We start from the raw sequence: 24,266 nt of genomic DNA on the forward strand, positions 1-24,266 counted from the left end.
TGTTATCCCCTATGTTTATAAGTTCATTTTTTTTTTTTGATTTCTCATTTATACTTTTTCATTTGGCTTCCATTTTAAACAACTTTTAATTTCTAGTCCTTTTGTCATCTTCTCCCTCATGTCAGGGGTGTATTTAAGAATGGTCTTCAGTTGGAGGCAAGTTTTAAAGTTTAGTGCTGTCTGCAGTAGACTTGAAGTATTCACTTAAGATTTTAAAGCTTTTAGTTTTACTTTAACTTTATGGAAGACTTTTCCTAATACTCTTATCCCCCTCTGATTTACTGTGTATCACCTAGAAACAATGCTGCCTCCTCAGTTAAATATCGAAGTGGAAACTGTCTATTCACCTTGTTAAATGCATGTAACCTGCATCAGAATGCTGAGTTGGACCAGGTCTTGTAGAAAGAACAAACTAGATGTGTAATTTAGGTTCTTCTATCTTGCTGGTTTGGCAGTTGCTAGGAGCTGCATGGTGCATTCCAAATGAACAGTACATAGTGTATGTACTCTGGTGCTTTGTAGCTATCGAGTGGATTCTTGCTGCGTTCCGAGTGAATACTACGTTTGTAATAGTATGATTTGAGTTTAGATCCCTTCATTTTAACATTGGGATGGTACTAGTGTAGACTTTCTTGTTTGCGGTTTGATAACTGGGGTTCACCATATCATTGGCAAGATAAATCGATATATTTTGAGGTGAAATTTCAGTAAATACATCAACTGATTCTTACAACTTTGCCTAATTGTGCAAAATTAGGCAAATGAGGATTAGGGAGAATGTACCCATCCAATTTTGGGATCCAATATTAGTGTTGCACAATATGTGGAAGTGAAATTTTTACAAGTCTCAAATTAATACGTATTTACTTTTCAAACAGGTGGAGGATGTTCAACGCGTAACCTGTTTATTTTCTGAAGACAATGAAGAGAATTTCCTTGATTGAAACTGTCTGCTGTTAAACATTTCTATAAGCTATTCTCGGTGCAGGAAGAATATATCACAGTCTGAGTGTTGGTGTGGTTTGTGATATTGTCTTTGCAGATGTCTTGTTCTACCAGAAGCAGCCGATGCTTGAATAAATGCTGCTGATGAAATGTTTACTTAATCTGGATGTCACTCTTATATCATCTTGACAAAGAATAAATCCATGTTCAGAACAGCTGAACTGTGATTAGCTTAAATGTATTTGATCTCCACTTCCTTTTAAAAATATTTTGTATGAAATGTTAATGACTCCTTCAGGGCAAACTGGCATTTGAAACTGTCAATTTGTATCAATGCGTGTTTTGTTTGACTTATTGCTTGTACAGACAAATGTATCATTGGTTTTAAGATGATTTTCTGTTCAGAGGGACTCGTGCCATCAATACCTCATTTTAAAAACCATTCTATTAAAAGAATTATGATTTTGCACTGTTCCATTTTAAAAATTTAATTTTTATGGGAACTGTTATTTTGTTGTTACTGACAAATGTCTCACACTTGCCCCAGTGAATGCACACAACCTGTCTTGAATTCCATTCAGCCCTCATTGTTTGTTATGGTTTATGTTTGGGTGGGAGCTGCTTCTAAATGTAAAGAGATTTTTTAATAAAATTGGCTAAGGCTAAATGAAAATTTCTAGCTCTCCCTTTACAGATCCATTTTTGGGAGACTGCTAAATTTTCATGGGCATATTGGGTCATAGGCATTCCTTTTCAATAAATTGTAATGTTCTGCACATAGACATATGTCTTACATTTATAGCCAAGAAAAACACATTGAATACACCACCTGCAAGGGAGCAGGCTGTCTAAAATTCTGTTGAAATGACCAGGTCACTAAAGGAGCGACACCCACTGCTGCCACACATGGCTGATTAGCCAACACTTGTGCTGTAACACTTCTGTGATTCTACGATATTTGACTTCTTCCTCCAGTGATCTTTCAGAGTCAGTTTCTCACATCCAACACGGGTAAGTCATATATTCATAACTAATACCAAAAAAATTCAAAAAACATGCTTGTTAGTTTTTTAAAATTTTCAAGCTAATCACAATCTATTAACTGCGAGCTTGTAAATTTGACCAGGTATTTAGAGAAGGGAGCCTGAACACACTCTCAGGTTCTGGCTCCCAAGTTTGCAGATGTGTAAATGTTAATATTGCCTCACTGTCCCATTCTCTTCAATACCATGATTACCTCTTTCTTCAAAATACTGCTCTCATATCAAAATATTCTTTCACTCCCTTTTTACAAGGGAGAATTTCAGGTAGAAAATATTTCCTGTCCAGTTTGGAAGCTTTTGTCACCACCTTGGGTTGGGGGGGAAACAAAGCAATGAAAATCTTACGTAAATCAGGGAATATTGTTTATTTCTGCCTTCAAGCACTAATATCCTTAATATAGTTGACCCCTACCACACTCTTTGTTCAGCTTGTCTCGACTGCCATCAGTTTGGCTTTCTCTTACTGCTGCCTATTGCCCTTGTGTACTAAGATTTGGAAAATCAGCATTCTAATTGTAGTGACTGTCACTAGGTCAGGTGAACCTCAGAAATGAGTTCCCTGATTAGGGCTGTTAGCTGTCAGCCAGGGCTCCCTGATTGGACCAGGTTAAGAATAGGAGTGTCAGTCAGCCTGTTCACTCCCAGAGCTAGCTCTGTGGAAGCTGGGTTAGTGTCAAGGACACACCATGTGTAAATGAAGGGTGACTAGGTGATAGGATACTTGCCTCCTCGTGTCGATTCAGTAGTGGAGAGAAAAGCATGCTCCTGAAGAAATTTGTTTGTAACAGTTGGAAAAGGGCATGGCGGAACAGTGGTTAGGACTGCTGTTGTAGAGTGCCAGGGGCCTGGGTTCAATTACCCCTTAGGCAACTGTCTGTATGGAGTTTGCACACTGTCCTCATGTCTGCATGGGTTTCATAGAACTTAGAACAATACAGCGCAGAACAGGCCCTTTGGCCTTCGATGTTGTGCCGACCTGTGAACTAATCTAAACCCCTCCCCCTACACTATCCCATCATCATCCATCTGCTTATCCAAGGACTGATTAAATGCCCCTAATGTGTGGCTGAGTTAACTACATTGGCAGGCAGGGCGTGAAACGCCCTTACCACTCTGACATTTGTCTTAAATCTATCACCCCTCAATTTGTAGCTATGTACAAGCTGACGTCATCATCCTTGGAAAAAGACTCTCACTGTCCACCCTTTCTAATCCTCTGATCGTTTTGATATCTCTACTAAATCCCCTCTTAGCTTTCTTACCTCCAATCAGAACAGACCCAAGTCCCTCAGCCTTCCTTCATAAGGCCTTCGCTCCAGACCAGGCAACTTCCTGGTAAATCTCCTCTCCACCTTTTCCAATGCTTCCACATCCTTCCTGTAATGGGGCGACCAGAACTGCACGCAATATTCCAAGTGAGGCCGCACTAGTGTTTTGTACCGTTACAGCATGACATCGCGGCTCCCGAACTCTATCCCTCTACCAATAAAACCTCACACGTCATAAGCCTTTTTAACAGAACTATCAACCTGGGTGGAAACTTTCAGGGATCTATATACATGGACACCAAGATCCCTCTCCACATCCACACTACCAAGAATCTTTCCACTGACCCAGTATTCTGCCCTCCTATTATTCTTCCCAAAGTGCATCACCTCATGTTTATCCGCATTGAATTCCATTTGCCACCTTTCAGCCCAATACTGCAGTTAATCCAAGTCTCCCTGCAACATTCTTCCACACTGTCCACCCCTCCTCCCGGGTGTTCCAGTTTCCTCCCACTGTCCAAAGATGTGCAGGGTAGGTGGATTGACCATGCTAAATTGTCCACAATGTTCAAGGATGTGTAGACTAGATGGGTTTAGGGAATAGGTCTGGGTGGGATGCTCTGAGGGTCAGTGTGGACTTGTTGGGCTGAAGGACCAGTTTCCACACTAGGGATTCGATGGAACAGTCTATGGGATTCTATTTCACATGGATGATGGTAGTTGTCTTGACTCCATTTGCCTTGGTGCTGTCAGTCTGCTTAATCAACATTCAGAAACCGCTTAATATACTCTAGCACTCTATATGCGTGTCATCTGACTCCTCTTCAGCTGAACCACAATGTTCACATTGTGCCTCTTTGTTCAATGCTGAACTGAATTTCCATTCTCCATATCTTCATCACAAGGACACAATACATCAGCTCTTGTGTCTTAACTCGACTGAAACTTGCTCATCCAAATCTCCACTGCACTGATGCTGTTTCGGGCATGGAAGAATATGAGCCCTGATTTCACTAACTTCCAATGCACCAAATTTTAAAGTTAACTTTTGTGTTAAATCTCATCTTTGGCCATATTCTGCCCAATATGACTCATCCCAGAAACTACACTCTGGTTACAACTGTTAAGCGCTTAGGCCCTAGCTGTTAAAATTTCCTTGCTAAACATCTAGGATATTTTTTATTCACCATGTTGCCATGCTTTTATTTTTTAAGTGTTTTCATTCTTTTCCCTATGCTGCCTACCACATCTGGGTGTTTCTTGACATTTTTCCACACTGACAGAAATGCAAGTTGTTCTTTGCATCTGCTATAGCAATGGGAGATTTTATAATGTTAGTTTTCTGCAATGATTTGCAACCATACAGAAAATGATTTTTGTTCCTATTCTCACGAGTTCTGTTCTGGTCTTGATAGATGATGATCTCTGTTGTCTGTGCTTCTGTTGATATGAGCCTAGGACCAAATATTGGCAGCTTGTTAAGCATGAACAGCATCTTTAAAATGCAGCTTAATGTCCTCATTTACAATTTGTATATTACTTTTTACAGCAGGAATTACTCGACATGATGTGCTAACAGTACAAATTACAGATTATACCAGCTATCCTTCAATCCAACTCTTTAACTTGTTATACACTGCTGCTGCCACATAGGTATTTACGGTACCTTATGGGTTAGTGGACGTATCGTTCATAGGAGCACTTTGAGCATCCTATGCAAAAATACAGCACAGTTGTCAGTATACAAATATTGAAGGTTTGCTCATCAGATTTAACAGACAACTTTAGATTTTAATACAATGAGTGAAAAAAGAAAACTTTACTAATATAGTTAGCAGCTGAAACCAATGCTGGAGTCATCTATAGTAATCAGTAATTTCACCTGATCAAAGTATTTTCCAAAACCATAACTCATGTAATGTTTGTGATAATGCTGTAAGTTTTGAAAGATAATTACTTTGTTTTAATACTGACTTAGAATTTACTAAAAAACTGCTAATTGTTTTTCACGGATTTATTCTTAAATACAAGAATTTGCAACGTTGCACTGCTGTTAAGCACTCTGCCTCAAATGAAGTAATTTGAGTCAAATAGCTGTTTTGTTTACAGGATAAGTAAAACAAATTAACAAGCAACATGGAAAAATCAACCCAGCAAAAACAGCAGCAGACCAAATATTTAATCAGGGTCATGTGAAAGTACGATTCAAATAGTGCTGTATACAGATTACTAACTTCTGATGTATTCGTCAGTGGTACTATTCAAATTACTAATTCCCTCTTAAATGACAGTGAAAGCATTAGTTGAGATGCAACTGGGACTACAAATTATATTATATGATGCTGAAACCATGTGAAAAATTCAGTATCCTTCATATAGTTTGTAGAAGTTCAGTACTTAAGCAATTCTGTGATTGTTGTTTGCACGTAGAGGATATGATGTGCATCTCGGATGTCCGACTGGTCATTTCATTATTCTCCAATAAAATGTGGTAATCGTTTTTCTTTAAATGCTGCCATCCCCTCCAAACGATCTTTTGTAGGAATAACCTGTATTTGCAAAATGTGCAATTGCCTTATCAAAGTATTTCAGTTTCTAAAGCATTTATTTAATATAGTAGTAACCATTTTTTAAAAAATTAGCAAGATCAACATACCTGAGCATAACACATTCCTTCAATTGCCATTCCTGATGCAATATCTACCTGCAGGGGTTTAGAAATAATCTTTAAAATGGGAAGGCTAATATTGCTTTAAATTAGAAGTAGAAAATAAAACTAATGTTAAAATTCTTGTTCGTTACTTTTGAACAACCGACTTTATTTAAATTTACAATCCTACCTTTATTTTCACTGATTTTACTTTCAATTTTTGACTAAATACTGGCATTATCATGTCAAGGAAAGTATTTGGCACATCAAGCTCATCTCCTCTGTAATATTTCAACTTATTTGAATTCTAACTTGTTCAATCTAAACTCCCCCAAATGGTGGCTTAAGTTTCTCATCTAGTGCCTTATTTTTCATATTTGTATCTCAGACATTTTCTAAAATAGATACAAATAAAATTTAGTACTTGAAGTAAGTTGGAATTGTGACCCTTGTAACCTCTTGTATGAATTATTGGTATTCTGTAGTTTGTATGGGAATTATTTGTTAATTTAAAAACAAATTTGTCCATCCAGGACAATTGTGTATAAGTTTAAAAATACAACAGAGTAGCTATTTCAGTTTTCAGCCAGCAAACAACAAAGTTGTACAAGTCAAAGATAGCTACACCAACAGCACTGTTGGGAACGGAATTCTGAGGTTTTGATTCATCGAGACTGAAGGAGCAGGAATATAATTCTAAGCCTGTGTGGTGTAAGGCTTGGAGGGCAAGTTGTTTTTGTAGGTGGTAGAAGCTGTTGAAGTAAGTGGTGCCTAAGGAGTCTTGGTAATTGTTGCAATGCATCTGTTAGGGTGGTGAATGGGACGTCAGAAAAATGGGCTTTAAGCAATGCTGGACCTTTACTCATCCAGGCTTTGTGGATGATAGACAGAATTTGAGAAGCAGGAGATGAGTTCCCAGCGTCTGGCTTACACTTTTGCCGTAGTACTCCTGCATAGTCCAGGTCAATTTGTAGTCATTTAACCCTCAAGGATATTGATAGTGGGGAATATAGCAACAATAATGTCATTGAATGTCTTTCTCATTGGAGATAGTTAGTTATTCTCTGGCTCACGTATGGAATAACTGTTACTTGCCCCATATTAGGACAAGCCTGAAAGTTATACAAGTCATGCTGCATTTACTGAACAATCACAAATGCTGCTGAACACTGCTGATTACACCACCAACCCCAGATCTGACCTGATGATGAAGGGAAAGTCAGAGAAGTAGCTGGGAATAGGAGACAACCTGAGGAGTGTCTGTACTGTCTGTACATCCCATTGCCTAAACCACCACAACCCATCTTCTATGAGGTAACCCCTTGCTGTTTCACCTCCACCCAAATCGTATTGATTCTAGTTTTGTTAGGCTACCTTGATGCCATACACCTTCAAATACTACTTTGTTGTTAAGAGCAGTCACCCTTCATGGCTGCAATTCAGCTCTTTTATCCATGTTCTGACCAAAGCTGAAATAGGGCAGGAGTTGAATTTGAGTTTCTCCAGGCCTACAGTCTGAGCAGATTACTATTAGGTATTGCTGATGTTATAGACTTGCTGGTTGAGGTGTGTGTGTGTGTGTTTGATTGCAAACATTTCATCACATTGCTAGGTAATATCATCAGTGTGCCACCAGTGAAGTGTTGGTGTTCTGTCCTGCTTGTTATTTATATACTTCGGCTTGCTAGTATGGCTGGTATCACTTCCATTTCTGTTTTTCAGTGGTTTGTATATTAGGTCCAGTTCAGTGTGTTTGTTGATGGAGTTCTGGTTGGAATGACAGGCCTCCAGGAATTCCCTGGCATGTCTCTGTCCAGTCAAATTCATGTTTTTGTCAGTATGTATTGAGAACAGTGAGAATTGGTTGTCTCTCTTGGTGGCTAGTCATTGTTCACTTTTCCTCATTACCAGTTATATCCCACCTCAGCCAATGTATTGTTTCTCACAGTTGTTGCATGGCATTTTGTATATTACATTAGTTCTATTAGTTATGGATATTGCATTCTTTACGTTCATCAGTAGCTGTCACAGGATGGTTGTTCGTTTGTGGACTACCCTGATACCTAGGCATCAGTAGTCTTGTGGTCATCTGAGATGTCTCTGATGTACAATAGGGTGACTGTTGTATCTTCCTGTTGTGGTCTGTGCAGAGGTAATAGCAGATTGTGTGCTTTTTGGGTATCCATTCTTTTTAAAAGCTCTGTACAAGTGCTCCTGTTCTGCTTTGTGCAATTCTAGATTGCTGCAGGTTGTTCAGGCTTGTCTGAATAATGTGCTGATGCAACTCCATTTATGGTTGCTCAGGTGGATGCTGGTATAACTACATATCTGGTCTGTATGTGTGTCTTTTCTCTAAATGCTAGTCTGGAGTTCCCCGTTGTTCCTACATTCTACAATTATGTTTGGGAAGGGCAGTCAGTTATTGTTCTCTGCTTCAGTGAATTTTATTCCAGTGAGGATGTTTACATGTTGGTGGGTTTCTTCTAGTGTTATGGATTTGATAATCACCAAAAGGTGTCAACTACATAGTGGACCCAGAGTTTGGGGTTATAGTGGTGAGTGCTGCTCGTTCTAACCTTTTGTATTACCGCTTCTGCAATCAGCCTGATATTGAGGATCCCACTGGGTGTTCTGCTGATCCTTTTGAATATACGGTCGTTCAAGTTGAAGTGGGTTGTGAGGTACAGATCGAGTAGTTTCAGGATGTTGTCCTTGTTGATGCAATTGGTGTTGTGGGGTGCCCGATTTGTCCAGCAGTGTACCAACTGTCCCTTTGGCTAGGTCAATTGTTTATGGATGTAAATAGTGCTGTTGTGTCAAAGGATATCATTATCTCATCCTCTTCTATTCTGGTGTTTTTGATGTTGAGGAGTTCTTGGGAGGAGTGGATGAAGTGGGTAGTATTGTCACCTCAGTATTTCGGCTGGTCTATATGTTGGTCTGCCTGGTAGACACACACCGGGTCTGAGGGGATTGCTGCCTTGTGTACTTTTTAAGGAGTCCATGGAAGTGGGGTATGTTGGATCCTCTAGCTTAACTTTCTGGTAGTCTGTCTTGCTGATATCTCCTGAGTTGTGTGATGTCTACAGGGTTGTTGTAATCCTGTTTTCTGTGATGTTGGGTCTATTGCCACCTGTTGGCGGGTGTCAGTATCTGCTGGTAGTGCATTAGCTTTCTGAATGTATTAGGCTCTAAGGATTACTGTCATGTGTCTTTTATCTGCCAGTAAGATTACAATATAAAGAATTGCTACCCACAACCAATGATATACAAAATACTATGCAGGGACAGTGAGAAACATTACATGGACCAAAGTGGAACAAAATTGACAATATGGATACAGTAACATCATCTAGCCACCAAGAGACATGACCAATTCTCACTAGTCTCAATACACACAAAGAACACTAATTTGACTGGAAAAACACATCCATAATAGCACAAGCCAAATACACATGCCAGAGGATTCCTGGAATTCCGTCAACAAACCACCGGAAAACAAGCGGAAGTGACGCCAACCACCTCAACAAACAGAGGCATATAAATAAAGAACAGAACACCAACGCTTCACTGGAGAGGCACTGATGATGTTACCGAGCAGGGTGACAAAATGCCTGCAATCAAACACACCGGCTCAGCGAGCAAGTCTACCACCTCCATCCACAACACCAGCTACAAATCTTAATTATTTTTTTAAGTATTGCTTGATAGCACTGTCAGCAACACCTTTAATTTTATGGAATATTGAGAATTGACTGGGTAGTAATGATCAATATTTAATTTGTCCTGTCTTTTGTTGACAGGATCTACCTAGGCGGTATTCCGTATTAGTTACCGTGCTGACATCTAAATGGAATGGCTTGGCTAGGGGTGCAGCTAATCATAAGTTTCCGGAACTATTGCTGGTATGTTGTCAAGGTTCATAACACTTGCAGCCATTTCTTCTTTGAGTGGAAGAATCAAATCTTAAGGATAGCATCTGTGATGCTGGGGACCTCTGGAGGAGGATGAGATGCATTACCTATTCAACCATGTGGCTGAAGATGGGGGCACAAATGGTTCAGCTTTGTCTTTTGCACTGTTGCCCTGGGTTCCCTCATATTGGGGGAGGGTGGGATGGGAAGAATATTTGCAGAAACTCTTCCAACAGGTTGTTTAATCGCTGACCTTGATTCACAACTGACTGGCAAGGCTAGAAAGCTGAAAACCACTCTGCTGGTTGTGGGATTGCTGAACTTTGTCTAGTGTATACTGTTCACACTAATTGACGTGCAACTTGTTCTCTGGTGTATCTTCATCAGCGTGACAAAAATTTTAGATATGCCTTTAGAGCTCATGCCATGAGCAGCAAGCATTTTTTAAATCCAATTTATTTAAGGCTGACTTATGAAGAATAACTGCCAATGCTTGTGGAACAATTTGCAGTTTTCTGGAAGAATTAGCAAGAAAATTACGTAGTATTAGAGAAACCTCTTAATTACTAAGATCAAGATAGTAAAAATAATTGAAATCAGCACTGTACACTGTACTTTGGTGCCAGCTTAGTTCAACAGCTATCAAGTAATTACAGATTCAAGATCTCCCTTGGACACTTTTGCACAGTATGGAAAGCCAAGACATAGCCAAGCTGCTATATCTTAAAACAGCTGTTAAAAATAAGTATAGAATATCTACTGTATTAGACAAAACAGCAGGAAGTGTTTGAAGTACCCTCCTGCAGAATCATCAATGCACATTAACTGGTTATCTCTTTAATGGAAACTGCCATGCTTGTGACTAAACTTAAAATGTTTTAATTAATATACTTATTTGAAGACAATTAAAAGCATTATACAAAACATATGCGATTCTTTTTATATTCACTTGTTACTTTTAAGACTAATACTAGGCAATGACGATCAAGTAACTGAAATTTTTTTTCTTAGTCATGAGTCTGCAGGCATTAAGGCTTGTTCAATGATCAAAGTTTCACAACTTTGATGGAAGTGATGACCTGCTGGTATTAGTGCATGACTGTTAATCCACAGATTCAGATAATGTTCTGGGGACTTGGGTTTGAAGCCTGCCATGGCAGATGGTGGAATTTGAACTCAATAAATATCTGGAATTAAGAGTCTAATGATGACTGAGAATCCGTTGTCAAATGTTGGAAAATCCCGTCTAGTTCACTAATGTCCTTTTAGAGAAGAAAACTGCCATCCTTACCTGGTCTGGCCTATATGTGACTCCAGACACACACCAATGTGGTTGGCTCTTAACTGCTCTCTGGGCAATTTAGAGATGGGCAATAAATGCTGCTTTGCCAGTGACACCCTCTTCCCGTGAACAAATAAAGCAATTGATTCGTTTCTGTCAACTTGGTTTGTTCTTTTTATTAGGCTCGCTGTGCTCATTTAATTTCATCCTTATGAGTAGCAATAATGGGCCTGTTACTAAACCATTGTGTAAATTAGTTAACACTGTCACATAACTCAGGGGGAAAAAAATGGCTTCATTTAACTATTCCACCAAGAAAACTTCAAATATTCTTTCCTTCATCTTTCAAGCGCTTAAAAGATTATTTATTTATGCTGTTTGAATTAGAAGAAACAACTCTTCCTTTTCCTTTTAATTTTATAGCTAGGCCTAATCTTGGGCTGGTTCCTGTTCCTGTTCAAAGTACAATTCATTCTTTTAAATTTGCCCTCCACTTAAAACTTGTGCCAACTGCGATCAGCTAACATATGAAGGAAGGATCAAATTTAGGATCCTGTTTCTTATACCTTTGCACTGTGCTGAAGCAACAAAGAAGCTTGTAGATGTTTTTAAGTATAGAATCTTCAACCGGGAGAGGGGGGAGCAAAAAAAAGTAATAAAAGGGCCAATCCTCATTATCTGTGAGGGCAGATGGTAATTCAGTGAACCCTCATTGGAGGCCTAATGGCTTTTAAAACTGCTGGGGCTTTCTTAAACTGCTAGTCAGCAGTTTGCCCATTTCAGGCAGAAAGTAATGTAGCAGGTGTCAGTTGGCAGGTTGCAACACATTTACATTACAGATCGATCTTATATAAGTACATGAATAACACGTCTAGCACATTACCTCAATGCCTCTGTTCATTGCCTGCTTTGCCATCCTGAGAGCTACTGGACCCTTTAAGATTAAGCAGAAAGAAAAAACTGTGTGACAATCATAATGCTCAAATATTTATAGACAAAACAATGGGCTGTATTCCAATCATTTATTACCACCCTCTTAACAAATTATACACTCCAATAATCAATTTCTCTGAATCATCCACTGTTTAGTCAAATTTCCCATGTGTGTTTAACAGATTTTTTTTTGGTGACCAAGTCCTCAGAAACGGTTATTTACAAACCTGTGGAAGTATCTCTTTAGCCAGGTCCAGTGCTTTTTGATAAGCCGCATCCCCCAAATCATTTTGACGCACAGCATTATTCACCAGGCCCATTGACATTGCTTGTTCGCCATCTATCTGTCGGCCAGTGAAAATAAGTTCCTTTGCCAGGCCGATTCCTACAGTTCGAGGCAGCCGTTGACTACCACCTTGAAAATGGGAATTAAAAAGTCAAGTAGTTATCACAGCTTAGGTCAAGTTTGGTTATACTAAAATTTCATTTGTTAATAATTAGAATTTTAGTTTACCCTATATGGCTGACTTGTGCAATATGTAACTTATTTCTGTCTAACTAAAGACAGAAACATGTCCAGCATGTATTTCCTACACCACTAAACAGTCATGCCTTTGTGTAGCATTCAGGTATTCAGACACGCAATCAACAAACACGTGGAATTAGACCTCATATACAAACCCCTGCAGAACAGAACTGGAACTTAACAGACCACATCATTATAAACACCAAGTGGAGTAGAACAACATTGCTTTAATCAGAGGCCACACTGATGATGTGACCTAGCACGGGGACAAAACGTCTGTACGATAACCAGCCAGCTTGGTGAGCAAACCAACAATCTCACTCACAACAAAGCTATAAATGTTGGCAAGAATTTTAAATATACCATATTACTTCTCAATTTGGTCAACACTATTACACTTCCAAAGGGGAGGCAGTGGCCTGGTGGTGGTATCGTAGAACGTAGAACATTACAGCACAGTACAGGCCCTTCAGCCCTCGATGTTGTGCCGACCTGTCATACCAATCTCAAGCCCATCTAACCTACACTATTCCATGTACGTCCGTATGCTTGTCCAATGACGACTTAAATGTACCTAAAGTTGGCGAATCTACTACTGTTGCAGGCAAAGCGTTCCATTCCCTTAACCTTAGTGTCGTCTGCAAATTTACCAACCCATCCTTCTACGCCCTCATCCAGGTCATTTATATAAATGACAAACAGCAGTGGACCCAACACCGACCCTTGCGGTACACCACTAGTAACTGGTCTCCAGGATGAACATTTCCCATCAACTACCACCCTCTGTCTTCTTTCAGCAAGCCAATTTCCGATCCAAACTGCTGTATCTCCCACAATTCCATTCCTCCAGATTTTGTACAATAGCCTATTGTGGGGAAACTTATCGAACGCCTTGCTGAAATCCATATACACCACATCAACCGGTTTACTCTCATCTACCTGTTTGATCACCTTCTCAAAGAACTCAATAAGGTTTGTGAGGCACGACCTTCCCTTCACAAAACCGTGCTCGCTGGACTGTTAATGCAGAGACCCAGATAATGTTCTGGGGAGCCAGGATCAAATCCTGCCAGGGCAGATGGAATTTGAATTCAATGAAATATCTGGAATGAAGAATCTAATGATGACCATGAACCCATTGGCCAATTGTTGGAAAAACCCATCTTTCCACCAAAGGTTCACGTGTCCTTCAGGGAAGGAAACTGCCATCCTTATCTGGTCTGGCCTACATGTGACTCCAGATCCACGGCACTGTGGTTGCATCTGAATTTCCCTCTGGGCAATTAGGGATGGTGCCTGGCCAGCGATGCCCTCATCCCAATGAATACAGAAAAAAAAATTCAAAACAAAAGGCTGGAAAAGCTTAGCAGGAAAGGCTGCCAGTGTGGAGAGGAAAACAAAGTTAATGTTTTCAGTCTGTAACCTCTAATCCACCCCCTGCTTTGGAGGACGGTTTCTCTAAGTTATTACTTTATTTCAATTTAGTTAATTAATAACCCTCCCCCTAGTTGATTAACTGCAGGAAGCTCAAGCTCTCAGGTAAAATGTCTCGCTGTGCACAGGGCAAAGCAGACTCAAAAGGGGGATAAACGTAACTGAAATTAGAGAAGATTTAGGTTTTATTGCCATTGTACTCCTGTACTTGTACATTTTTCACGTGTACTCAATATCGTCATAGAGACAAAAACAAATTGCTGGAACAGTTCAGCAGGTCTGGCAGCATCTGAACTCTGAGCAAGGGTCACTTAACCCAAATTATTAAGTCTGATTTCTCTCCAAAGATGCTGTCCAACTGCTGACGTCTTCCAGCAATTTCTGTTTTCATCTCTGATTTACAGCATCTGCAGTTCTTTTGGTTTTTATTAGGTCCAAAGTCTGAGGTACAAAATAGAAAAAGAAAAAAATAAGTTTGAGAAGTTTATAAGTATGGCAAATAAAGGAGGCCAGGAAATAGGAAAGATCGAGCAGATATCAATAAAGAATCACATAGCGTAAGCAGATTGTCAAACAGAGAGAGCATTATAGAGTCCAACCAGTTCCCAAACCTGAATTAGTCCTATCTACCTGTGTTTGGCCCGTATTCCTACCAACCTTTCCTATTCATGTTCTTATCCAAATGTCTTTTACATGTTGTAACTGTACCTGCATCTACACTTCCTGTGGCTGTTCATTCCACACACACACACACACAGACACACTCTCTCTCTCTCTCTCTCTGTATCTAAAAAAGCTACCTCATGTCTTTTTTAAAAATCTCTTTCTCCTTTCACCTTTAAGTATGCCCTTTAGTTCTGAACACTCCCCACCTTACCTTAGGGGGGAAAAAAAACTTTTCGATTTATCTTATTTATGCCCCTCATGATTTTACAAACTTCTATAAGGTCACCCCTCAACCTCCCATGCTCCAGCAGAAAAAAATTGTAGCCTATTTTCATAACTCAATCTGACAACATCCTGGCAAATCTTTTTGAACCCTCTCCAGTTTAGTAATATCCTTTCTACAACAGGGTGATCAGAATTGTGCACCGTACTCCCGAAGAAGCCCAAATGTGCTGTACAAATGCAACACCACATCCCAACTCCGACAGTAAAAAGGTCTAAGCTTTGAAAGCAAGGATGTTAAATACCTTTCTAACTACCTGGTCTACCTATGATGCAAATTTCAAAGAGTTACGTACCTGAAAGCATTAGCTAAAGTGAAGTCAAAACTCTGGATCTGGCATCAGAGTCAAGGGATCAGATCTGGAGTGTGACTCACGTTACTATTCCTTCACATTCAGCCAATTTTGTATCCAAATTACTAGTTTTCTTTTTATTCCACGAGTTATAACTTTTCTCAAATCTGTGTATGGGGTTAATATCAAGGGCCCTTTGGACATGTGTACAATATCAACAGTGTTTCTTTCATCGACCATTTCTGTTACTTCTTCAAAAAAAAAGTCCAGCAAGTTATTTCAATATGATTTCCCTTTTAGAAATCCATGCTGCTCTTCCTAATTAGGCCATCTTTTCCCATGTAACTATTAATTTGGTCCCAAGCAATTGTTTCCAGAAGTTTGTACACCATTGAAGCTAAACTGACTGGTCTGCAATTGTTTACAACTATTTTTGAGCAGAACAATTATCCAGTCTTCTGGTACAACAGTGATTATGGCCGATGGCTCTGCAATTTCCACTCTTGCTTCTTTCAGTATTCTTGGTTGCATCTCATCTGGGCCTGGTGCTGTGTCAACTTTAAGAATCAACACTCTAACACTTGCTCCTATCACATTTATAAACCAGCACTAGTTTCCTACTCTGTCACTATGATCTAACCTGGGTAACATTTACTTCTTTAGTAATCACTGGTGTAAAGTACTTAATACCTCAGCCATGGCATCTACCTCCATGTATGAATCTCCTCTCTGGCCCCAATTGGTCCTAAACTGTCTTTTACCACTCTTACTATTTGTACAGGGAGTTCTCCTATAATGCGATAGTTGTGTTCTTGCGTGACTTCAAGCTATAGAAAATCACGTTATAAGGAAATCACTACAGAAAAATTGCTATACTAGTACAGAGGAAAGTTCGTGTTATCCAAACAGCATCCACTATTAATCAATCACATTACAGCCAATTCAGGTTAACGAAAAACACGTTATAGCAGAACTATGTGTATGCCAAAGAAGTCTTCAGGATTTCCTTTCGTGCTAGTTGCGTGTCTTTTCTCACAATTCCTCTTTGCTTTTCCAATGTGCTTTTTCACCTCCCAGTTGAAACTTCTGTGTTCTTGCTTCACTATTTATATTTTTAACCTCACATCTGTCATAAGCGCAATTTTTCATCTTAATTTCTATCTTCTTTGTCATCCAGAGCACTCTTGACTTGTTTCTCCTACCTCTTCCTTTTGAGGAACACACTTTAACAGTATACAAACCATGACCTCTTTGAAGATTGCTAATTTACATATTTTCCTGCCGATCTTGTTTCAGTGAGGCAAATGTAATTCCTCTCTTCAAGAAAGGAAATAGGGAAATCCGCGGCAATTACAGACCAGTAAGTCTCACGTCTGTCATCTGCAAGGTGTTAGGAAGGATTCTGAGGGATAGGATTTATGACCATCTGGAAGAACATGGCTTGATTAAATGCAGTCAACACGGCTTTGTGAGGGGGCAGGTCATGCCTCACAAACCTTATCGAGTTCTTTGAGGATGTGACTAGAAAAGTTGATGAGAGTCGAGCTGTGGATGTGGTGTATATGGACTTCAGCAAGGCATTTGATAAGGTTCCCCATGGTAGGCTCATTCAGAAGGTCAGGAGGAATGGGATACAGGGGAACTTAGCTGTCTGGATACAGAATAGGCTGGCCAACAGAAGACAGCGAGTGGTAGTAGAAGGAAAATATTCTGCCTGGAAGTCAGTGGTGAGTGGGGTTCCACAGGGCTCTGTCCTTGGGCCTCTACTGTTTGTAATTTTTATTAATGACTTGGATGAGGGGATTGAAGGATGGGTCAGCAAGTTTGCAGACGACATGAAGGTCGGAGGTGTCGTTGACAGTGTAGAGGGCTGTTGTAAGCTGCAGCGGGACATTGACAGGATGCAGAGATGGGCTGAGAGGTGGCAGATGGAGTTCAATCTGGATAAATGCGAGGTGATGCATTTTGGAAGGTCAAATTTGAAAGCTGAGTACAGGATTAAGGATAGGATTCTTGACAGTGTGGAGGAACAGAGGGATCTTGGTGTGCAGATACATAGATCCCCTAAAATGGCCACCCAAGTGGACAGGGTTGTTAAGAAAGCATATGGTGTTTTGGCTCTCATTAGCAGGGGGATTGAGTTTAAGAGTCGTGCGATCTTGTTGCAGCTCTATAAAACTTTGGTTAGACCGCACTTGGAATACTGCGTCCAGTACTGGTCGCCCTATTATAGGAAAGATGTGGATGCTTTGGAGAGGGTTCAGAGGAGGTTTACCAGGATGCTGCCTGGACTGGAGGGCTTATCTTATGAAGAGAGGTTGACTGAGCTCGGACTTTTTTCATTGGAGAAAAGGAGGAGGAGGAGAGGGGACCTAATTGAGCTATACAAGATAATCAGAGGCATAGATAGAGTTGATAGCCAGAGACCATTTCCCAGGGCAGAAATGGCTAACACGAGGGGTCATAGTTTTAAGCTGGTTGGAGGAAAGTATAGAGGGGATGTCAGAGGCGGGTTCTTTAGAGTTGTGAGAGCATGGAATGCGTTGCCAGCAGCAGTTGTGGAAGCAAGGTCATTGGGGACATTTAAGAGACTGCTGGACATGCATATCGTCACAGAAATTTGAGGGTGCATACATGAGGATCAATGGTCGGCACAACATCGTGGGCTGAAGGGCCTGTTCTGTGCTGTACTGTTCTATGTTCTATTAACCATAAACTGTTCTTGCCCCATTGAAATCAGCTCTCCGCCAACAGATTTTTCTTACTGACCAATCATTTTCTACTATCACCCTAAACTTTATGATACAATGATCATTGTCTCCTAAATGTTACCCTACTGTCTCTTGACCCATTTAACCAACCGTACTTCCAAGAACCAGGTCCAACAGTGCTTCTTGTTGGACTGGATGTATACTGGAAAATTCTGTGTATTCTTGGAAATTCTTCTGAACATATTCTGGGTACATTTGCTCCACTCTGTCCCTTGGACTGAACTACATGTGTTTTTTTTTCCAGTGAAGTCCTCCACTAAACTACTCTATAATATTGACATCTCAACTTCCCTGCAGATTTATTCTTCCACATTCTTCCTACTTGTTGGTGGTCTATAGACTATATTGAGCGATGTAATCACACCCTTTCTGTTCCTTACTGGTAGACAAATTCCCTTATTCACAGGAAAAGGGCATCGTTGACTAGGCAGCATTTATTGCCCATCCCTAATTTCCACAAGGCAGTTAAGAGCCAACTACATTGCCATGGGTCTGGAGTTGCATGTAGACCAGGCCAAGGGAAGATGGCAGTTTCCTTCCCTAAAGGGTATTAGTAAACCAGATGGGATTTTCTAAAAACTGACAATGGATGTCCTCCTGCAGTGCCACAATGATGCCACCCGAAGGGTGCAGGAACAGCAACTCATATTCCGCTTGGGAACCCTGCAGCCCAATGGTATCAATGTGGACTTCACCAGTTTCAAAATCTCCCCTTCCCCCACCGCATCCCAAAACCAGCCCAGTTCGTCCCCTCCCCCCACTGCATCCCAAAACCAGCCCAACCTGTCTCTGCCTCCCTAACCTGTTCTTCCTCTCACCCATCCCTTCCTCCCACCCCAAGCCGCACCTCCATCTCTTACCTACTAACCTCATCCCACCTCCTTGACCTGTCCATCTTCCCTGGACTGACCTATCCCCTCCCTACCTCCCCACCTAGACTCTCCTGTCCACCCATCTTCTTTTCTCTCCATCTTCGGTCTGCCTCCCCCTCTCTCCCTATTTATTCTAGAACCCTCACCCCATCCCCCTCTCTGATGAAGGGTCTAGGCCCGAAACGTCAGCTTTTGTGCTCCTGAGATGCTGCTGGGCCTGCTGTTTTCATCCAGCCTCACATTTTATTATCTTGGATTCTCCAGCATCTGCAGTTCCCATTATCAATGGATTCATGGTCATCATTAGCCTCTTAATTCCAGATAATAACTGAATTAAAATTCCACCATCTACCATGATGGGATTCAAACCCTGCTCCCCAGAACATTATCTGAGTCTCTGGATTAACAGTCCAGTGATAATATCCCTAGGCTATCACTTCCCCTTCTGCCTTTGAAGCCTCCAAGACATTCTCCAGCACTACAATGTCCTTCTCTATCAAGACTGCTACCTCTCCTCCTTTCCGACCTTTTCTGAAGAATTTGTACCCAGGTATAATGAACACAGTCTTGCCCTACCATCAGCCAAATTTCTGATGAGCACATCATCTTTCCACATGGCAAACCACTCCTGTAATTCTATAATCTGTGCATTCACATACATGCATACATAATAACTCTGACTCAGACTTCATTACTTCCTCCCTTACTCCAATTTAACTATCAATTTTCTGTATGCTCGTACTAGCAGTCTCTCTCCAAGCATTTTGTGAACCCCAGTAGTCTTCTCTACCATTTTCCTTTAGTTCTAAAACCCCTGCAAAGTTGGATTAAAGCCTTCCCAGTAGCATGAGCTCAAGGAACTCAGTCCTAGCTCTGTTCTTGTACAAGTTCTTGCCTCTTGTGCAAGTGTCAGAACCAGAGCCAGTCCTAGTGTCCCAGGAATCTGAAGCATGTCTTCCTGCACCATCTTTCCAGCCCCACATTCCTCCTAATGATCCTCCTATCTCTGTACTCTCTTGCACATGGCACTGGGAGGAGTTATCTGGAAATGACTACTTTTGAGACAAACACAGAAAATGCTGCAGAGACTCAGCCGATCTGACAATATCTGTGGAGAAACAGAGTTTACGCTTTGAGTCCAATACGTAATTTCAGGCATCCACAATATTTTGCTTTAACTATGTTTGAGGCCCTATTTTTCTCATTTTCTACCCAGCTTGTGAAAGTCTGATTTTAGGACCACATTCTCCTTTCTGCCCAAGTTGTTCGTTATAATCTTAGGTTGTTGACCCTCTCCTAGAAGATAGAGAAAGCTAGGTTCTTGATTTATAAAGGGGTCAAGGTTTATGGGGAGAAGGCAGTGAATGGGGTTGAGAAGCATATCATCCATGATTAAAGTGGAGCAGGCTCTACGAGCCGAATTGCCCAATTCTGCTCCTATGTCATATGGTCCATGAATGGCCTGCAGCTACTCTATGGTGTCCTTGACCACCGCAGCTGGGAGGCAACAAACCATCCTGGATTCATGTCTACTGCCACAGAACTGCCTGTCTGTTTTCTCAACTAATAAAATCCTTAGCTCTATCACTCTTCCTTTCTTCATCCTGTTCTCCTGTAAGGCTGAGCCATTCACGTTTCCCAAACATGGCTCTGACTACAGTTCTTTGTGGAATCAAGCATCCTAACCAGCTTACAAAATGGAAAATGATTCCTGCTGTATCTGCCTAGTGGTCACCCATTCCATTCTGCCACCAGATTCTTCAACTACAGGGTGACCAGCTCCCTGAACATACTACCCACTTGATACGCAGCCTCACGGATGTGCAGTGGCTCCAGTCATTTCTGCATCCTTCCTACATGTGGTCATTAACAACTGCAGCGGGGTCCATGGCATCCTACACATCATAGGCCATACATTTCACTCAAAAATTCCCTTCCGTATCTTTACTTCTCTAGGATTAACTTTATTCTGCTTGGAATTACTTATATTGTCCCTAGCTTTCCCTTTTTCCATAAGGCCATTAAGATACAGGAGCAGAAGAAAGCCATCTGGCTAATCAAGTCTGTTTTGCTATTCAATGAGATCATGGTTGTTTGATAGTATTCAACTCCACCTTTTGCCTTTTCTCCACTGATTATGCCTTCACTGAGTATGTCCTCACTGATTAAACATCAGTCTATGTCAGCCATAACATGCTTAACAACCCAGCTTTGACAGCCTTCTGTGGAATAAGCTCCTCAAACTCACCACCTTCTGAGAGAAGAAATTCCTCCTCGTCTCTGTCTTCATGAGGTAACCCTTTAGACTGAGTTTATGCCCTTTGCCCCAAGACTCTTACAACAGGAAACAATATCTCTTCATCCATCCTGTTAAGTTCCCCAAGAAGCTTTTTTTCAATAAGGTTGCCTCTCATTTTTCTAAAACCCAATGAGTACATGCTTAACTTACTTTCCAAGCACAGCTACTTTTTTAGAAATAGTGTGCTTTACCAATTTACAGCAAATTAAACTAACTGTCTCTTACCAAACAATAAACTTACTGAGATAGAAGACAATATTTTGTCCCACCCAGCTAATGTTATGTTTTGCAGCAGACCTTACTTAAAGCACCTCTTTCTCTCTCCACCACTAAATTTCCACTTTGAATCAAATTCCCAGATGTACATGCTTGGTCTTTGTCTTATTCAGGCAAGTTCCTCTTCACAGCAGACTGCTTTAACTTGCGAAAATAATCATCACCTTATTCAAGCAAAGGCTTCCAGGGTGGCTGATAGTAGTGGTTATCTATCAGGCAGCTGCATCTTAAATAGAACTAACAACCTTTAGTAAAGTAGCCTAAGTCAGAATCTAACTTTTACTCTATAATTGAAACATCCAAATAAAAGTTATACATGTGCCACCAATTCCATTCATCTCCCAAACACTGTCAACTTAAAAAAAGATTGAAAATGATTTGCCATAATGGCTAATCACCAAATAATACATCAATCTCTCTGCCTTCACAACACCACTCTGTGCCGACATGTATCTGTGTAGACCACCTCCTGCTATTGCAACTGCATTCTGCATTCAATGGTATAGGCTTCAAAATCTTTCTGAATAATTATGATTAGACTCTACAGAAACACTATCTCCCCCCTCACCAATGCCAAAGTGTTAAAATGACAAAATACTGCCTTAGAATCCCAACAGTGCAGTAAATTGGGTGGTGGTAGGGCTTAACTGTATTTATGCTCTGTTGTTGCACGGATTTCTAATTAGCTTTAAGTGGAAATTATAGTCATGGATCTTGAAATTTGGTTGTCTCAATATTTGGACGTGATTGGTGATGGGGAAGGGAGGTGGGCTTTGCACCCAAATGGCGAAGCCCAAAGCAAAGCACTGTAATTATTTGATTCAATGTGACACCATTCACCTCAGAATTAACCAAGATTGGCCCGTGCTCAGGTAAATAAAACATGAAACTATTACCTGGTCAGTTACAAGCAACTGAGACCCGCTTTTACAAAATGCAACCAATGAAATGGAAGTCATTGCCACATTTATTTCTTGAGATACTAAAGTACACCCAGTTTTCAAATGCCATCCACTTTATTTTACGTCTTTCACAAGGTAAGTGCACAAGGTAACTCACCAGCACCTGGAAGAAGACCTCTGGTAACTTCGATAAGGCCCATTTTGGCAGATGACGCTATAAGTTAAAGAAACAAATGGTAATGATTAACTGCTCTCTAACATGTACCCCGAATACCGAGAGGCATGAACTATTTAAAATTGCACTATGCAAGTGGATAAGAACAGGCAGTTTCATAACTGCAACACTGGAGTATTGAAACTTGAAACAAAGATCTGCCATGCTGCACTTTTTTTAACCTTTTTAAATACAATATCACTGAAAAAGTAAACAGAGGAGGGGAAAAAAATAGGCAAGCACGTGCATGAAAACAAGGAAAAACATACTGATTCTCAGGTCTTGCAATTTCACCTTGTTATTTCATCATTATTCATGGAGTACACACTGTCCATTGCCTTTTCTTCAAGTGACTCTATTCACACAGGCTGAAGACTGGCAGGTAATGTTCATGACACATAAACGGTAGGCAACATCTAATATTTGAAATGGTCAATCGAACCGTCCCTTGAATCCAATGGCTGTACCATCACAGAATCCCCCACTATCAACATCATGAGGAAGAAACACAACTGCACTCACGTTCTAAATACAGTGACTACAACAGCAAGTCAGAGAGGAGGAATAATGCGATTAACTTACCTCCTGACTCCCTAAAACCTGTCCACCATCTATGAGGCACGAGTCAGGACTGTGATGAAATACACCCACTTGTCCGGATGCATGCCATTCCAACAACACTCAAGAAGCTCGATAACATTCAGGACAGAGCACCCACTTGACAGGCACCAGATTAACCATCGACATAGGTAGCATAAACTATCTACATGATGCACTACAGAAATTCACCAAAGATCTTTAGGCAGCAGCCTCCAAATTCACAACCACTTCTTTGGAGATGGTCAGGGCAGCAGATACATGGGAATTCCGCCACCTGCAAGTTCCCCTCCAAACCACTCATCATCCCAACTTTTCATAGAATCCCTACAGGAGGAAACAGGCCCTTCGGCCCAACAAGCCCACACTGAGCCTCAGAGCATCCCACCCAGACCCATCCCCCTATAATCCACCTAATCTAAACATCCCTGAACACTCTGGACAATTTAGCATGGCCAATCCACCTAGTCTGCACGTTTTTTGGACTATGGGAGGAAAATGGAGCACCTGGAGGAAACCCATGCAGACATGGGGAGAATGTACAAACTCCACACAGACTGGCGCCTGAGGGTGGAATCGAACTCTTGTCCCTGGCGCTGTGGGGCAGTTTGCTAACCACTGAGCCACCCCAAAAATGAAGGTTGCTATGCATTACTGTACTTGTTCAAAGAATCATAGAATTCCTACAGTGTGGAAACAGGCCCTTCGATCCAACAAATCCACACTGACCTTCACAGCATCCCACCCAGCCCACCACCCCATAACCCACCTAAATCTACACATCCCTGAACACTACAGGCAATTAAGCATGGCCAAGAGAACATACAATATTTGCTAAAATTCCTCCATTTTATTTTGAACAAAATTCCTTAATTGTATTTCACAGGCAAAGGTTACCAGAGAGCTTTGGATAAAGAAGCCCACCGTTCCGTTTCTTGTCATTCAGGATGTGAGCATTTATTGTCCATCCCTAATCTCCCAGAGGGCAGTGAAGAGTCAACCATTTTTCTGGTGGGCCTGGAGTTAGATGTAGGCCAGCTTCCTTCCCTAAAGAACATTAATGAACCAAATCGGACATTTCCAACAATCAGCAATGGAT

The 24,266-nt window shown here is 40.9% G+C and overlaps 2 protein-coding genes across 5 annotated transcripts in view; one reads left to right on the forward strand and one right to left on the reverse strand.

The window, feature by feature from the left end:
* zyg11 (zyg-11 family member, cell cycle regulator) overlaps positions 1-1,419 on the forward strand; it is a 54,186-nt gene extending 52,767 nt beyond the window's left edge. For both annotated transcript variants that reach the window (XM_048539558.2, XM_048539559.2), the window contains one exon: positions 879-1,419. The gene's annotated coding sequence lies outside the window, so the exon portion shown is untranslated. The remainder of the gene's footprint in view (positions 1-878) is intronic.
* A 3,836-nt stretch (positions 1,420-5,255) lies between these two features.
* The window catches only part of echdc2 (enoyl CoA hydratase domain containing 2), a 32,994-nt gene continuing 13,983 nt past the window's right edge, over positions 5,256-24,266 (reverse strand). For all 3 annotated transcript variants that reach the window (XM_048539562.2, XM_048539561.2, XM_048539563.1), the window contains 5 exons: positions 22,514-22,570; positions 12,263-12,450; positions 11,986-12,036; positions 5,913-5,960; positions 5,256-5,805 (listed from right to left, as the gene is read on the reverse strand). In XM_048539562.2, coding sequence (XP_048395519.1) covers positions 5,728-5,805; positions 5,913-5,960; positions 11,986-12,036; positions 12,263-12,450; positions 22,514-22,570 — 422 coding nt within the window. In that variant the 3' untranslated portion in view covers positions 5,256-5,727. The remainder of the gene's footprint in view (positions 5,806-5,912; positions 5,961-11,985; positions 12,037-12,262; positions 12,451-22,513; positions 22,571-24,266) is intronic.

The sequence above is a fragment of the Stegostoma tigrinum genome, chromosome 8 (genome assembly GCF_030684315.1).
Source record: "Stegostoma tigrinum isolate sSteTig4 chromosome 8, sSteTig4.hap1, whole genome shotgun sequence".
Taxonomy (NCBI): Eukaryota; Metazoa; Chordata; class Chondrichthyes; order Orectolobiformes; family Stegostomatidae; genus Stegostoma; species Stegostoma tigrinum.